This window comes from Tetrao urogallus (genome assembly GCF_951394365.1).
Source record: "Tetrao urogallus genome assembly, chromosome: 11".
NCBI classification, from domain to species: domain Eukaryota; kingdom Metazoa; phylum Chordata; class Aves; order Galliformes; family Phasianidae; genus Tetrao; species Tetrao urogallus.
The window spans coordinates 9295869-9313152 of NC_136824.1; the positions used below are offsets into that span (position 1 = coordinate 9295869).

The 17284-nt window shown below is 42.9% G+C and overlaps 1 protein-coding gene across 1 annotated transcript in view; it reads left to right on the forward strand.

The window, feature by feature from the left end:
- HOMER2 (homer scaffold protein 2) overlaps positions 1 to 17284 on the forward strand; it is a gene marked incomplete at both ends in the record, with an annotated part of 48146 nt that overhangs the window by 17474 nt on the left and 13388 nt on the right. The window contains 2 exons of the mRNA XM_079541125.1: positions 1646 to 1802; positions 16846 to 16977. Coding sequence (XP_079397251.1) covers positions 1646 to 1802; positions 16846 to 16977 — 289 coding nt within the window. The remainder of the gene's footprint in view (positions 1 to 1645; positions 1803 to 16845; positions 16978 to 17284) is intronic.

Consider the following 17284-nt stretch of genomic DNA (forward strand, 5'->3'; position numbering starts at 1 on the left):
AAATCACTTGGGGGAAACCTCCCTTCTCTGCATTCCTTATTGCAAACAGACCCATGGCCTCCAAGGACGTAATACTGCTAATCCATATAACGTGTGATGGAAGTCTTAAAAAAGTGTTACAGGGCTCTGCCCTGCTTTCCTCCCAGGCAGGGATGGCAGTGATGGTAGCATTGGAAATGGGAGGCAGATTCCCATTGCAGCTGGTGAAGAAGAGGCGCTGTGTGTGCTGTTCCTCCATAGTTGTAACATAGCAGTTCCTTTGTAATGTAAATTGATTTTGCTGAAGTATTTCACGCAGTTCAGCATGCTGTCTATTCAGGAACATGCATGGCAGCCCCTGGAAAACGTCAAACCTTACATATGTCTTGCAAGGAAAAAAAATCATGTCATTTTCTCCCTTCTGAGGCCTTGTAGGGCTTTGCAAGATCACACAGTGTTTGAGCTACTCCCCTCAGTTTTAATTCAAGTGTAATGATTGAGAATGTGTGTGATGGTTTGTGCTGTTCCTACATGCGGTACCTGAAGTTTTTGTGTTTTAAAAAGAGGTGGATTTAAAAGCAGCTGAAAAAAATTGAATAAAAACAAAGTTCCAAAATGACAGGACTGAGAATAATTTAAGAGATTTAATTGTATGGGTGGGAAAGAGTAAGGTGTGAAGAGATGTCTCTGGCCTTTCACATATCTGCCTTCATTTGCTTTGTGTGTGGATGAGATAAATGTTTTGGGGAGTTAACAGTGGGGGACTCTGTTGTAATACAATTGCTTTTGAATACTGTCAGAATTCTGTCAAGTTCAACTATCAATGATAAAACATTTTGTATGTACTGAGAACATGCTGAACTTAATTAAGTGCACTCAATATATACCATTATAAGCTGTAGCTTTTAAGAACAAAAAGCATGAATATATATAGTTATTTAATATATGTATTTATATAAACAGCATATCTTGATTTGCAGTTCACTTCTAAACTTGGCTTAAAAGTATGACTTGAAAATAATTGACTTTTGCCACCTGTAAGTGATGTTAATTGTGCTCTAGAAGCCTTGATGTGTATTGTGCCTTGTCCTTCCAGCCCTGCATCCGCTCTGCTGTTTGTAGTTTGGGTTGCCTGTGTGTAGGGCAGAAAACATCAGGTATGAGGCATTCCTCATGGTGCATAGGGCTGGGATGAGGGAGGCCACAGCTCACCTGATGCAGTCGTGTGCTGGCAGGCAGCATGGGGCCTGGGACCTGTTTCATTTCCCCCTTACTGCTCATGCTGATTAACTGCCCACGGAGTAGTGCAGTTTTAATGATAGGGACTTTAATATTCCAGTAATTATACTGTGCCTTTGCTTTGCTAGCATCGTTAGCACCTCTGCAGAGCAGTCCTGGCCCCAAGCAGGCTCACAGCAGTGAGCAGGAGAGCCAGCTGTGTGGGGTTTGTTGGTGCTTTTGGCAGAATGTGTGGATGTGGGAAGAGTGAGCACACATGAGCATCCCTTCCTGGAGATTGGTATTTTGAGGAAAATTTGGGTTACAAAGTCATCATAACACAAGGAAGAAAAGTTAGCTTTGTGCTGCCTGGTCAAGTCTGGGCTTCTGGGACATTTCATCTTCTGCAGACTCATGCATCCATTTCTCCTGTCCCTCCCTATTCTAGAGAACAGCCCATCTTCACCACCAGAGCCCATGTCTTCCAAATTGACCCCAGCACGAAGAAGAACTGGGTCCCCGCAAGCAAGCAGGCTGTAACTGTTTCCTACTTCTATGACAGCACGAGAAACAGCTATCGGATTATCAGTGTGGATGGAGCCAAGGTAGGAGGTTGATGGTATCCCAGTGTGTTTTCTGTGTGGAGAGCATCATGGCTGTCAGCCCTGGCTGGCAGTAGATGTAGATGAGCTGCGTTAAACACGTAAATTGATAAATACTTGCTTTTTCTGTATATAATCTATTGTGGACACTTGTAGTGACAATTGAAAAGACAGTGACTTAAAAGTTATTTTTCCCAAATGAACAGACCCAGACAGGATTTTATCTCCAATTAGTTTGACTTCATGGTCTTAATGTGCCAAGGGCTTAAACTGCCAACGCTTAGTCTGTAGCACAGTGCTTAAACCCACCTCCTGTGCTAGGTAGATAACACTGAGGTCTCTTTGGTGAAAAAACATTCTTTTTAAGAAGAGCAAGGAGATAGATACGTGCAGACTAGGGCTTTTGATTTAAATGCCAAGTACATATTCCATTTTGCATGGTTGAAATGTTTACAGGTTAGCACTTAATTTTCTACAGCTTGTCTACTGGAGTTCATCAGCGTTGAGTGACAAATTAGGCATGAAGATGTTTTCCCCACACATGGGGTTTTTTTTTCCTGACTTTGTTTTACATCCCTGAACAGTGTTCTGATGTATTTCCTGCAAAAATCTTCATCACTTGAATTGACAACTGCTCTAATACCTTTAATGCCTTCTTTTTTCAGTTTGTCCCCCCCAGTTTAACTTGTGAGGTGACTGCTTTTCCCTAGCAGTCTACAGATGTGTTAGTTAAAACGTTCCAATCTTGCACAAAAATCATTAGTTATTTTTTGCAGGAGTGCAAAACGTAGAATAAGAAGACAAATTTACAGCCTGTTTACCCATGTTCCTGCTTAGATGAGGGTGCTGAAATATTACTGTTCTGGGAGAGAGCTACCTCAGAAATCATCCCTTATTAATCCGTTTATATTTGTCACTCTTATTTAAAATGTTTGTTTTTCCAAACACCCTCTGTGCTGTATTTGGTTATACAGTGGCTTATAAATCAGCCAAAGCACCTGTTTAAATTGATGGTGATGTTCGCTGACATCGGTAGAGCACTAATACATGGCCATCGTTATGCTGTTCATGCTGGTATGCTCACCTCCAGGCTGCAGCAGCTGGGCTGGTGCCACATCCTGTGGCCTGTGTGGTTTGTGGGTGTGCACACATGCGTTATGAGCGATTAATGAGAAGCCAGTAATTACTGTGTGTGGAGGGGGAAGCCATGCGCCTGCAGCCGGAGCATCCTGCCCAGGGCTGCAGACTGGATGGGTTTCAGAACCCCTTCATCTGTCCAAAAGGCATTATCCAAAAGGAAACAGCCCCTTGTTTGAGCGTGCCCTAGAATTAAAATTTTCCCCTAGGGCTTCCCCAGCAAGGATCAATTGCTCATCACATGAATTATTCCTCTTGTATTGAACCCGTGCTGATTAAGGAGCAGGTTGAGAAGAAATGCTGCCTGCACACTCGCCTCTGGAGAGTCCCATTTCCCAGCCTGTCCATTTAAGAGTGCTGATGTGGAAAAAGAAGGGTGTTTGTACCCAGCTAACGATAAAAGTTCCTCTTCTCCCTCACACAACTGCTGCTTATTGTAGTGACCTACTTTCCTCTCCCAAAGTGAAGCCCAGTATGTCTGTGAGGAAGAGTAAAGGCAGCATTGGTTGTCTCTGTCCTGCTTACATGTCACTTATTAGAATAGTCTTCGTGTGTTGGCAAGTATCAGGCAGATTAGCATTGCTGCAGGCAAAATTATCCCTCTTTTAATGACAGAAAGCTGAAGCTCAAGGGAAATAAGTGATTGGGCCTAGAGGGAAGGTGTGGATGAAGGATGCAACTCCAACAGCTCACCGTCCTTGGATGCAAAGCGCCTGTTCTAGAAGTTTTAGATACACATGTGATGCACGCTGACTTGCAGAGAAATGTCATTTATATCCAGAATGCAGAACAACACAGGGCTGCTGAAGCCTGCTGGCCTTGCTGCCATGCAGAATGCAAGGCAGGTTGCACAGCCAGCACAGTGCAGGCTGAGCACCCCTCAGAGGCTGGGGCAGCTTGCTGCCAGCCTGGCAGGCTGTGCCCGGTGCAAACCGCTTTAATTTCTCTCGATTTCCAAGCCTGGAAGACAACAGGTTTTATAATTCCTACATCTTCTACAAAAAAGAGGTGCTGTGGACAGTAGAAAACAATTTATAGCAAATGATTTCATAGATACCATAAACACTTGCACTCCATGATGTTAACTGAGATACCGTTGCCAAACAAAGGAATAGATTAGCCTATCTTTTAATTGCATTATAATTGACTTCTATGTTGTCTAGAAAACAATTTCATCATGATGTTTTAAGAAGTTTCTCGCCAGAGGCTGTTTGCAGCATAATGAATGCTGAAGGAAATGGTACAGTAAAATGCAAGAGCACACACCGATCTGGAGTTAATGAGGCAGTCAAGAGACTTTGCTGTGTGAGAGTCCACAGCTTTGTGGGCAAAAGCCAAACCTGTTGAAAAATGACAAAATACAGCAATGATGCAGGGAGAACGTGAACTCAGAAGTGTCTGATTGCTGTGTAGTGCGTGGGGGAAGCCGCATGCAAAGCCCCTCATTAAAAATGACCTACATTATGCTGCAATTTAGAGGCAGAAAGGAGGTTGGAAAGCATGCAAATTGCTCAGACTGGTATCTTCCAGCATCTGCTGGAATGATGGTTGGTAGTGCCCATATTGGTGTTTTTTTTCTGCTTGGTTTGAATTGGAAATATGTATTATCCAGGCAATATAGATGAGGGAGAGGATATGGAACTTGTTTCCATATAGAATTTGAGAAAGATATAATCCTTGTTGGATCTCAGAAGCAAACTTCTGTCCTCATTTTCAAACGTTCTGATGTTACATGCCTACAAAACCTGTGATTGTGACAGTGTTCTTTTCATCTTTAGAGAAATAAGTTGTTAACAAAGAACATAAAGCTGTCTTAAAGATTAACAACCAGCAATAAACTCTGTAGGGGGCATTTTGAGACTGCTGGAGCCAACTAAACTGTTGCAGTGAGAGCCACGTCAGGTGGCAGTCTGAAATTGTTTGTGGGATCTTTACTCAGGTGATTAGGAAAAAAATAAAATAAAATTGGAGTTGAAGACTAATGGATTGCAAGAGTAGGTTTGGTAAATGTTTGATATGGAAAGAGGGGCTTTGTGTTTCAGAGAAAATAGATGTTGACTGACGCTCATTCCCATTTGCTGGATGATTTAAAAGAGTTTACTACTAACAATTGCCTTGAAGATGGAAGACAGTGAGTTGGGCATAATTTTACTAAAGTGTTGAAGAGAGAACAAGAAAAATTACTGAGCTAGAAAAGCAAAGTAAGTAGATCTTTTTCTGAAGTAAATTGCAATTATTAAAAATGAGAGTGGGCCAAATTTTGCCAATCAATATACATTTACTGTTCTCCAAAGTGAATCTAGTTTGTAATACAGTATGATGAAGCTGTTTAGTTGTTAAGTGTTTTGTGTTCTGGTTGTTACAGTACCCTCACACAAAGGTCTGTCTGGGTGCATTGTACCAGGAAGGTCTGGTGTGATTTGGAGGGCAGAATCAGAGCCCCAGCAGCATTTGGCAGCAGACATTTGGGGCAGTAGGAATGGATGATGTGTAAATCTGCTAATATTTGGTATGTTTCTGGCATTCTCATTTCCTGTACCAGTCCTAATTGCTACCCACCTCTTCATGATGACACTTTTTGTGTTCCCACGAATGGAGGCAGGGCGTCTTCTGCACATTTATTGGCAATTCTGAGTTCTACCAGTTCTGTACTCGGAGATTCAAAGCAAATTATTTTCTTTGCCCATGGAAATGAAATTATTTTAAGTCATAGTTGTTAAAAATACTCTAGGGTACTTTGCCAAAAGGTGACTCTTAGATTAGAGGAGCTTCCCTTCACAGGAAAAGAAATTGCGGGGTATGGTAGCAGAGATGAAATTCCTTCATCTGGCAAGTTTCTTTGTGTGTTTTTTCTTTCATTGATGTAATTTCAGCCATTAAACCAATATCAACTCTTGCTCAGGAAAAGCCTACCAAGTAATTCAAGTAATTTAAATATTACAAACTTGGAACTGAATTGAAAAAAGGCTTCCAGCAATGTGTGCATTGCAACAGCTCTGCACTGCTTTGGCAGCTTTTAACTGTGTCTCCAAGACCTCACGGATCTGACTTGTGATGGAGAGGGATCAGAACAGCCACCACTCCTCTTGTCATATTCAGAGCAGATGTGCTTCTCCGTGGCAGGGCGAGTGTGGCCCCACCACCCTTCTCCACTGTAAGCAGATAATGGTTGTCATAATTTCATAGTGAAATGATAGGAGGATGTTTTACTGCCTTGGGTAAAAAAAGATGATGGGAGGAAAAAGAACAAGGAAAGTGACCTTAGAAAGTGAAGTGTTGTCTTTTCTTCCTTTCAGTGGGTGTAGAGAAATCCTTAATAAAAAGCAGTGATTTTTCAAAGGTGTGGGTGAGCAAATATGTGTTTTGTCAAGGAGACAGAGGTTCCTTTATTTCCCGTTTGGCCTGCCCTACTTTTAGTGCTGTGACCGCCTTTGAGCTGTGCCGTGTGCTGCCCAGGGCCGGGCGGGCTGCCCGGTGCCTGATGCTCCTTGCCTTGTGTGTCGCTCTGCTGGCAGCAGCACTGCTGTTCCCAGAGAGACCCTGCTGGTAACATCTGGTTAATTTAGCAGAAAATACTTACTCCGGCTTCACAGGACTTTTTCACCGCAGAGTAACTGAGATGGAGATTTCTTTTTTTTTTTTCCTTTTTCCCCAGGACTTTTCCTGTTGTGTTCTTTATGCCCTTCATCCCATTTCTTCCAGAGTTCTTCTCTTGTTGTCCCAGGACTGCCCACCATAAAATGGAGAGGCACGAGCTCAGTATTATTTATGCTTCTGTTACTGAAAACCAATCAGAAAAGGCCCTGTCAACAAAAAGGTGGCGTGTGACACTCACGGCTGTGTAGTGAGCCCCAAAAGCGTCCCAGCTCCGAAAGAAAGGCAGTAGGGAGATGGGCAGGCCTTGAGCTCTCGGAGGCTGAGTGAGGCTATGTTTTTGATCCAGAAACCTTCCTATGCCAATAGATCTCCACTACTGAACTAGCTTTCTGCTATAAAGCAGAGAAATTAGCCTATGTGATGGCTTTCATCTTCTCTTTACCCTTATCATGGTATGTTAAGTATTTCACAAACTATTGGAACCGTCTTCAACATGATTATTAGCACTGGAGATTATACTGGAGCCATAACAGAGTAATTCCAACAAATGGAACTAATTAACCCCCCACATCAAAAGAACATCTTTTGAAATATGAAAACACAGCATAAAATATAATTTTAATGCACAATCCTGTTTTCCAGTGTGCATATTTTGTTTATATGTATAACAAACATCTCACTGTTTTTATGCTAGCGTGATGACTAGTAAGTAAAAACATAAGTTGTGGCTTTAAATATGGAAAATATAATGTAGACAAGTACTTTGCCACTAAGACAGACCAACGACCAACCTGTGTGTATATGTTAAACTTCTGCAAATCCATATTAGAACCTTAAGAATGATCTGATGCCATTTTATCTACTGCTTGGTGAGGCAGCTGCAGTGGGGCTTCTCCCACTTCAGACTTCCAAACAGAAGTTGGAGGTGGATGCTCATCTACCAGGCAGGTTCTAGCACCAACAGTGCTGCATAAAGTGCTTTGGAATTGATACTAGAAGAGTCTCTGACTGCTTCTTGCTGCCCCTTTTGGGCTTGTTGTTGCTGTAAGTATGGAGCTTTCTTTGAGAGGCAGCTGCTCTGTTTGTAGTGATGCGCTCCTTGGTTATGTGTGAAGAGCAGATTACGAGCAGGGGAACATCTGTTCTGCCCTGGGTCATAACTCGCCAGGCTCACCCAAGCTGTGGCTTCTCATTCAGTGAAACTAATTAGTACTTTTTCCATCCTGGTTTTAACTTCTGTTTCCCAATTCCAGTTAAGGACGTAGCGGAGCTGTGGTGAGCAGGGCTTCTAGATTTGTTGTGTCACTCTGAAGGGGGCTACAGGAGGGACTCTCAATTCAAGAGACTCTTTCCACCATACAGGAGGTGCATTCATGCAGCCTGTGGAATAGCACAGAGAAGTGTGACTTCTGGGGTGATACCAGGAAAATGCCTCTGATGATGTCAGGCAATAAGCAGGCAGCTAAAGCTGGGCAGATGCAGATAGAAAATAAAATACACGTTTTAAAGGTAAATAGTTGCATGTAGCCAATGCACTGAGGTGTGCAATGGATCCTTCTGCTGCAAAATCCAATGCTTCATATTCTTCTCAAAGAAATTTTGAAATAACAGTGAATGAAATTAAGGGAAAATTAAATATTCATGTTATCTGCATTTGTGGTGTACTTGCGGTTTTGTTTCTCTCTAGACATTAAAATAACTTGAGAGTATTTTCTTTAAAGTTTGGCGGTGAGGAAGAGCAGCATAAAGGAGATGCAGAACTGCCAGCCAAGCGTGGGACTGCCTGCATGCATCATGCTTTATTTGCTCAAGGTGATATCATATTCAGAAATTCAGGCAGAGGAGAGGTGCGGGATCTCATAATTGGGAAGATGATATGGTAGTCTGGAGTGATGTCTGCAGAAGTTTCCAGCCCTTGCTGATGCTGGTTGAGGTGATAGAGTAGATAACATGGGGTGCACTTGTGCAAGCGGGGCCCTGAGCATTCAGAGGGAAATACTGAGAAAGTGCAGCAGTTATTTCTGAATTGCTGATAGCAGTGGAGATGAGCTGGGAATGGAGGGAAACATTAAAAATGTTTGTGCAAACAAGACCCAGAGCTGCAAGTGAAAGAGAGCTTGTCAAATGCTGGGAAATGGAGCAAAGTAAATACTATGAATGTGGTGGGAAATGTGGTGGGTCCCTTGAGGCTGAATCAGCCAGAAGTCCTGAGCATCTGTGGAGGATGGGATTTGGGTAAAGCTTTACAGCTCACATCACTGAAGTGTTTCTGTATCAATCTCTTTCCAAGTTATTACACTTGAAATGTGAAAAATCCTTCGCTGTGGATTGTTTCTGGAAGGAAGTCTTCCATAAGCCAGTTAGTGAGCTCAGGAGAGCAGAAGACAATGCCAACAACTGAATCTTTGACCAAAGAATGGGAAGCACACCTGCTGCTGTTTGATCCTTCCTGGCAGGTAGAGTGCATGGAGCCACCAGCTCCGTGGAGAGACCACACACCTGAACCAGTGCTGCAGAAACCTATTCATACATGCAATTTATGGGGGGGAAAAAAAACTTGCTAGAGGATTTCTGGTTGCACTGGCAAATATGGAACCTTCCTTCTTGGATAGGTTTTCCCTTTTTATAACCTCTCCATAAAGTTTCTTGGTGAAGCTCTGTTTCAGGTTGTGGTCTTTGATCTTAACAGAACTTTTGAAGAATCTTTAAAAAATCTGAGGGGGAAATGATCCATAATTGTAATTAGGTGATAAGGTAAAATCAAGGTTTTTAGTATCATCACAGGCACAACATGGAAAATTTTGCAGATGCTTTCCCTTATCTTTTTGGTTTCATTAATTAAGCAAAGCAAAACTCTTGAAGTAGGCATATTTTTACATTCCAAAAGCTTTCGCTCTTGCTCACCAAAGCTCAGGGGCATGGTGTTGCTTAGCTTCAGGGGGCATGGTGTTGCTCAGCTTGGGTACAGGCTGTGCAGTATGCTTTTTCTTCCAAGAAATTTGCAAAGGGGGTTGAGGAACACAGTGCCCAGGGATGAGCTGAACACCTGTTTTTTCTACTCAAGTTTTCCCCAGCTTCATCCCAGAAGGACTTTGCTTGATTTGTTGCAGAAGTGCTGCACATCTATCAGGAATCGCAGTGAACACAGCTCTGCTTAGCAGTTGGTTGACTGATTTGGATTTTTTAGTCCCTCTTGTTGTTGTTGTTTAAGTTCAGCTACCAAAAGTAACGAATCATTTCTATAAGCTGTGCTTTATGGAGCTCCAAGGAATGCTTTTCCCATGAAACAGCTGCAACCATTGTTTGTTCCCTTCTTCTTGCTGTAGTGCCAGAGGTATCTAATACCTGAAAATCCCAATTAGAGTTAATGTATCAAATGTTCTAATCAAGTAAAGCCAGATGGAATTTATAAATAAACTATGCTGCACTGTGTGCTCTTAAAATTCAAACATGGAACATAAGTCAGTGCAATATTTTCCTGGTTTTATTGCAAACATACAAACCCAACACATTTCTTCCTCCTTGACTCTGCATTGCGGAGTTGCATTCACTGGTACTGTAGTTGTTATAGGGAAAACCAGGAGTAGTATAAAAGTCTGTTAACTACTAAATAGTAGATAACTTACAAAGCTGATTCTCTTTGGATTCTCTAACCTCCACCTACCTTCATTTTCTAATAGCAAAATAAGCCATAAGGAATCTCTGAGGATGCAGGAGGGTTGTTGTGTTATCCCACAGCTACTTCATATCTTCATTTAGGTTAGAATATTGCTACTGAGTGTTGCAGGACCTGATTGCACCTGTTGTGCTGTCTTCTAACAGTGACCTCGTCTGGGTGCTTCAGAAGATGTCATGCAGGTTCTGCCATCTGCCAAGAGTAACGTACTTGTCTTTCTTGGTTGTCTCATTCCAAAAGGCATTTTTTTCCAGATTTCAGATAGGCAGTGGTAAGCTGTCTTACCAACAACTGCTCACTGGGGTCTGTAGGTTGCCATTCAGAACAGAGGAGTCTTTAAGGATGGCTACAGTCTTGTATCCCACCCATGTCATATTGCTGATGTCCTGCAGCCCTGCTCCAGGCTGCTGGCTTCTGCCTCTCAGACATCATTCAACCTTTAAAAGCGGTGTTGGTCATCTTTTTTGTTTGGCTCATTCAGTTTCTGCATCTTTAACTGTAACTACCTTCTGCTGGTGTTTTTGTGATCTGTATGTGGTGGAACAGCTTGGGGTCCTGGGATAAGTCCTGGCTGAGCTCTGCACAGGGCCTTCAGGCTGAAGAGAGGAAATGAGGCTATGGTGCAGCTTCAAGGGTGCAGGCAGGGGAGTGCTTAAATGCTTCATGTAGGGTTTCGATTATGCTTAGATGAAATCCCCCAGTGCACAAATGTGAGACAATTATGTATTATTTGCTTTACCTAATTGTAAATAATGCAGCATTCACCCAATTTGTAGCCACCAGGAAGAAATAATATCTTTGCTGAATTCTTCTTCATCTCTGGAAAGCTAGAAATGTTACCTGGAAATAACACACAGGCTTATCTGATTGTATGTTTTATGAAATGTTGCATGAAATTCCTGGGTGACAATTTGTTCCAGAGCAGAGAGGCTGGGAAGCAGTGCTGTAGCTTTGCTTCAAGAAGCAGCTGCTGGTGCCGAGCAGGGTGGTGGGTGGATGTGTGTGCTGTGCCGAAAAGGAAAAGAAATTCTCGTCAGATGTCAAAGCAAAAATAGGATATTTTAGATTTAGACTGGGTGGAGGAGGTGGGAAACCAGCTCTGCAGAGATGTTAATTACTTCAGGAGGAAAAAGAGCACAATGGAGTAGGTGTAGCAGGAGGTTTACTTAATAGAATTCACATCACTGTGAACTCACTTTCGTTGCATTTAGACAGGTTCACAATGAGGACTTTACAACAGAAATAGTTTAGTAGAGGAAAAACAGTTATTAGTCTTTTTATTAGGGGGAGGGCATTTTTTACGTATTTTCTCATACAGGAGGCCAAGAGCTACTTCTACCTATATGTCGTGCATGGCTTTGGATTTGCTGTGTTACAGGGTTAAAAACGCACAGCTGTGGGGTTGCAGAGTGGATCTGTAGGGAAAAGAGAAATAAGTGCAACTGCAGAAATGGCCAGCAGTGGCAGCATGGGAGGGTTGTGATCACTGTGAGTCCCCTTCTGTACTTGCTTTCTTAGCACTGTGTGTTGTGGATGCTTCTGAAATCTATGTCTGGGTGGCATAGCTAAAGTCCTGCTTGCCTGGCTGACCTGGCAGCTGTCCCCTGTCCATTGCTGCACCCCCTCTCTCTTGCACACAAGTGATGGAGCAGAGCAGGAAGAAAAGCAGAACGAGACATTCAGTGTTCTTTTGGGCATGTTTCTGGTGCTCCTAGTCTGCTCAGGTGAAGTCCCAGGTCTGTCCCAGGTGTATGTCCCACACATCTCTGTGTAGGAAATACAGCAGATAAGGCAAAGTTCAAACATGTGTAGTTGCTGCTTATAGTTTTCCTTTTTTTTCTTTCTTTCTGAAAGACCCTTCTACAAAGTCTTAGTAGAAATGGTGAGGAGAACGATTTCTACTGGCCCTGGTTTGTTAGACAGCTGTAATTAGTTCTCCTTCATTACAAGTTTATTTTTTTGATCAAGGCCTGTTCTTTTTGTCATCCCAGTTTCTTGTTGTGAGTGTCTTCATCCCATTTGGAAGGTGGGCTCAGGAGGTGACTCCCTTTGTACCTTTTGCTAGCCCTGTCATGGCTAATGGCATGGGCGTGAGGGTGTGTGCTGTCTTTGTAAGCTGGAGCAGAGATGATCTGATGTTTTGGGGTCACAGGTGAGTGGTTTGTTTCTGCAATTCACTGTGAATGTGGTGCTTTAGGCTCTGGGTTACAGTAGCTTTTCTGTTTTCTTCAGAAGGAGGTGAAGAGCTCTAAGCCCCACACCGAGGTTAGCACCTTCCTCATGATGTCATTTCATGTAATATACAGTTTCTGCTTCCTTAGACCAGTGATTTATTGGTGAAAAGACATTACGTTTCAGTCTAGCCATCAGCAAAGAATGGTAGCTAGTGAAGATAAGTGCAAATCATGGCAGTGTAGGTGGATAAATTCCACGAGGGAGTTGCTGAACATGTGAGGGAGAATTTCTCTGCAAACCCATCCCTCTCCCTTGGTCTTCACGTCCGGGTTCACGAGTGCTTCTGATTCACATTGGCTTGATGAGCTGGAAGAACCTGCTGAGCCTGTGATAGCTGCAGCCCGAGGACTGGCAGCTCCCTGCCCTCATCAATTCTGTTTTTAGATTGAGATACGTCTTCACTGAAGATTAGCAGCCTGGTGGGTTGAGGAAATTAAATTTCACAAGGGCTGCAAACTGGAAAGCACATATTGAGAGGTGTGAAAATGAAATGGGGAGGTTTTAATGTAGTGACTTCTTAATGAGAAGATACTATGCCCTTGAGCCTTAGGGCTTTTCTGGAGGTGAAGTTGCTTCAGAACAGCAGGTGATGTGAATTTAAAGAGGAATGATTCTGGAATTTCCCAATCTGCTGAACTGGGACTTTGGTCCCAGAATAAAGGATGAGATTATTTCTGTCCCATTTCTGATTTGATTTTAATGCAGTTCTAGAACTTCAAATTGGCTAGTCTAGCGATCCCACAGCTCTTACTTTGGTCTGTTCCCAGGTAGAGAGGTGTTTGCCAGAGCTGGCTCTGTGGGTGGGTGACCCAGCCAAGGAAATGTCCTGGTGCTGCTCAGGGCAGCATGTTGGTTTCTCTCTGCCAGATGCTCACAGCCATTGGCTCTCTCCTTCTGGGGATGAGCCTGCTCCCATCTATGCTGCTGTTTCTGGAAACGTAGCACGATGCCAAGGATGTCCCAAGCTGCTGGTAGCCCCTGGCTGCTCCAGCACTGTTCTGCATGGGCTCCTGTGCACATGTTCGCCTCACCTTGACTTGAGAAAATGCCTTTCAGGAAACACATCAGTGTGATTTGGTGATAATGGGGAGTTTGGGAAGGAGCCTTTAAATGCACTAAGCATCCCCCATGATAGAAGGCAGCTGTGTGTACATACGCCATGCATATATCATGAGCAATTTGAGCTGCCAATGCAGGTTTTTTTTTCTACCCAGGTTATCTTGTGACCTCTCTGCTTGTTTTATTTGGCAACTTCTCTCTGTGGGAAGGCAGTGGGGTGGGTATGTTTCAGCCTACGAGAGCTCTGCCCTGCACAAGCTTATTTACTTACTTTTATCTGATGAATGTGCCCAGTGTGTGTTCCTAAACGTCTCAAATCATTTCTGGTTGACAGAGTACTACCTTGTACCGTAAAAATTATTCAGTGTCATCTTTAAATAAAAATTTAGATCTGTCAGGATTGTTTTTCTCCCAGGGGAAGTGAAATTAGCCTGAGATTTTGTTTGGCTTGTGTGGACGTAGCAGGAATGTTTGCCATCTGATGTGCTGGCATCTAGATGAGAGAAAAGGCAGATTTTTTTTAACCACATGTAGACAACTCCACCAGCATGATGAATGAGTTTATTATTCTGTAAGGTGCTTATTACATTATGCTCCTCTTTGCCTTTGTCTGCAGGGAGAACCCGTTAAGCACTTCAGGGACTGATGGCAGCTCATTAGAGCTGTTTGTCTATGAAGCCATTAACCTGGATGACAGTCCCTGCGTTTATCTGGGGTTTTGATGCGGTCAGAATTCCATCGTATGTGTTATAGGAATGAGGGTCTGTGCAAAGCTGCTTCATAAGAGTCCGTTTGAATGCTGAGTGGACTCTTCTTACAGGACTGCGGTCCTATGGGAAGCCTTCCCACAGCGCTGTGGGTTTGGCTGGGACTGAGTTGATTTTCTTTGTAGAGGCCTGTATGGTGCTGTGTTTTGGATTCTTCATAAAATCAGTGTTGATCACGGGTAATTCACAGTGCTGCGTTGTGTTCTCCTTCTCGTGACTGTTTCCATGCAGCTCTGAGTTGCTCTCTCAGCTTTTTCTCAGGTTTTCACTTGTCTCTGGTGTCTGGGGCATCTGACTGACAGAGGAGGGCTTTAAAAAAAAAAAAAAAAAGCTAGAGCTGGCTTGCAAGCAGTTTCACTAATTGCAGCTTTTTACAAATTTAGCAGATGAATTGACAGTTTCTTGAAGGTGTGTGATCACCACAACCTTCCCTTGGATTCTGCACTGGCTACAGAAAAAATTAACCTCTAAGGTGCTAAGCTAATATACTTCATCTCATTGCTCAATAAGTTGCTTTGTGTTCTAGTTTGCAGTCTTCGTTATTCCTCTTATCGCTTCTTTGATGTTGGACTGTTGTCTGAAAGTTCCCTTCAGCGTGTTTTTTGTGTTTGTATTTTCTAGATGTTTATTTTAGGAGTTTTTATTACTCTCATTGTCAGCTTCCTGTGAAGGAGGTTCTCGCCTTTCAATGAGAGGGGTCATTTTATTAGCTTTTCAGCCAAAGATGTCTGATTTGATAGGCACAGTAGGGCTGAAATAATACTTTTTATCCCTTGAAATTTATGGTTGTTTCAGAGCTTCTAAAATAACTCAGTAAGACAGATATGTGTAAGTAGTTCACCTGTCTGACGTAGGATATACGTTAAGCACTTCCTTTAATGTTTATGGAAAACATCCTGATTTCTCATTTGGCCGTAGATTTCACCCCCTTTCTTATGACTCATTCTATCCAGTCCTCCTATTGTCATCCTCCCTTTGAATTGTCAAATCCATGCATAAAATCTTTGGAGTTTTGATTTTCTTTTAATTTAAATTACTGGAATTGAACTTAGGTTTTTATATCGGCCACCTTTCTGCTGCATGACTCAGCTGGAGCACAGCACATCTGGGCAGCTTTCCTTATGCCGCTGTGAGACAGCCATACAAAACCATGTCTCATCTTCAGAAGTTCATTTCTACGCAGCTTATGTCAGCCAGAGCTGCTGAAGAAGAATCACCTCTTCCCCCGTCTCATCCTGGTTCTTCCTATTAAAAAAGTAAAACAGAATTTACTAGCGTCAGCCACCTGGCCCTGCCCTGCTTTCATCCTTTTGGTGAGAAGCTTCCAGCAGCAATGATTTCATATTGCTTTTGAGCTTGGTCTGGATCGACTGGTTGTGTGCTGACGTTGGTCCTGTGCACACAGCAGGGAATTGTACACTTGTTGGGAAGTGATGGCATAGTATGGGGAGCCACCAAAGATGTGCAGTTTCTAAGAAGGAAAATAGAAGCATCCGCACAGAGGGTAGAAGGTAGGGAGGGGATGGAGGCAAGGAATGTTCTTTCTCTGGTGAATTTAATTTACGCTTTTTGCTAAATGTAAATGATAGCTTAGGAAAAATCTGCTTGGAATACCTAGCAAATGATGTTGCCAGGATACTTCCTGATCATGTTAATTAAGCTGTCCCACGGATTTGGCTTAATTACTGCATAATTTGCATATTGGAAATGATGGTACGCGTTACTAAAGAAAGCTCCTGTTCTGCTAGCAGGAAGACAGTTGCTCATGAATTCATTTTCAAGGGAAGGAGTCTCTAGGCTCATATAATGATGTATCTTGAAAATAAAGTTGAGATTTTTGATAATGAACTGGCATGTATATCTCATTCCTTTTGGTATGGTTACACTTGATGCTTTTCCTACCAAGTTCCTGAGAGACTGCATGCCTGCAGCCTTCCTCTTGTTAGCCATTTCTTTGAGCACAAGAACCACTTCTGCTTCCATAGAATCATAGAATCACCAAGGTTGGAAAAGACCTAAAAGATCATCCAGTCCAACTGTTCACCTATTCCCAATAGCTCCCACTAAACCATGTCCCTCAACACATTCTCAAAACATTCGAGGCTGCTGAATCAGGTATCAGTCAGTGTGAAAGTGGTGGAATATTTGTCCTGAAGACACTTATGTTTGAAGCTGGATGTGCATTGTTGGTGATGTCATTTACCATCCTCCCTGGTTAAGCTTACTGTTAAACTATAATTCATGTGCTTCCATGCTGAAAAAGTGAGATCAACTCCACATTTCTACTAGGGACATTTTATAGCCCCCCCCCCCATCCCTGCTTTGAGTTCTGTGGTGCTAAACTGCAGGACTATGATGGTACTTTGGAAATAAAAGATGACAAAACATCACAATTCCTGCATCAAGTAAGACAACATGTGAAATAATGTGTTTTGGGAAAAATTGGGAGTACTGCAGCTTCTCTGTTCAAACTGCTAATTGCTTTGACTTATATGGTTGCTAGGATATAAATTTCTGAGGATATGAATTTCTGATGTGGCTGCTTATAATTCTTTTTTGATCTGTTTCTAAACAGGTGATCATAAACAGCACAATCACCCCCAACATGACCTTCACCAAAACCTCGCAGAAATTCGGCCAGTGGGCGGATAGCAGAGCCAACACAGTGTTTGGGTTGGGCTTTCCCTCTGAGCAGCAGCTGTCCAAGGTAACGGGGCTCCCCAGCAGTCTTGTTTGCTGAGAGTGAAGAATTGTGTGTACCCATCCAGCCTCTTCCAGTCTGCAAATCCTTTTCATCCACGTGCATTGGTCAATTCCTATAACTTGCTGGTATTTCTGTATACAGAAGCAGGCTGCATCTGTGGTCTAAACTATGAACTAAATTGGATCGCTGATGATGGCTCTAGTGTGGGGATTTTGATGTTTTGCCCAGTGTGGTTAAAAACATTTGCAATTCCAGATGCTCACAGAGCTGTGAAGCCAAATGGGACCAAGGCTGCACCTCCTGGAGCTGC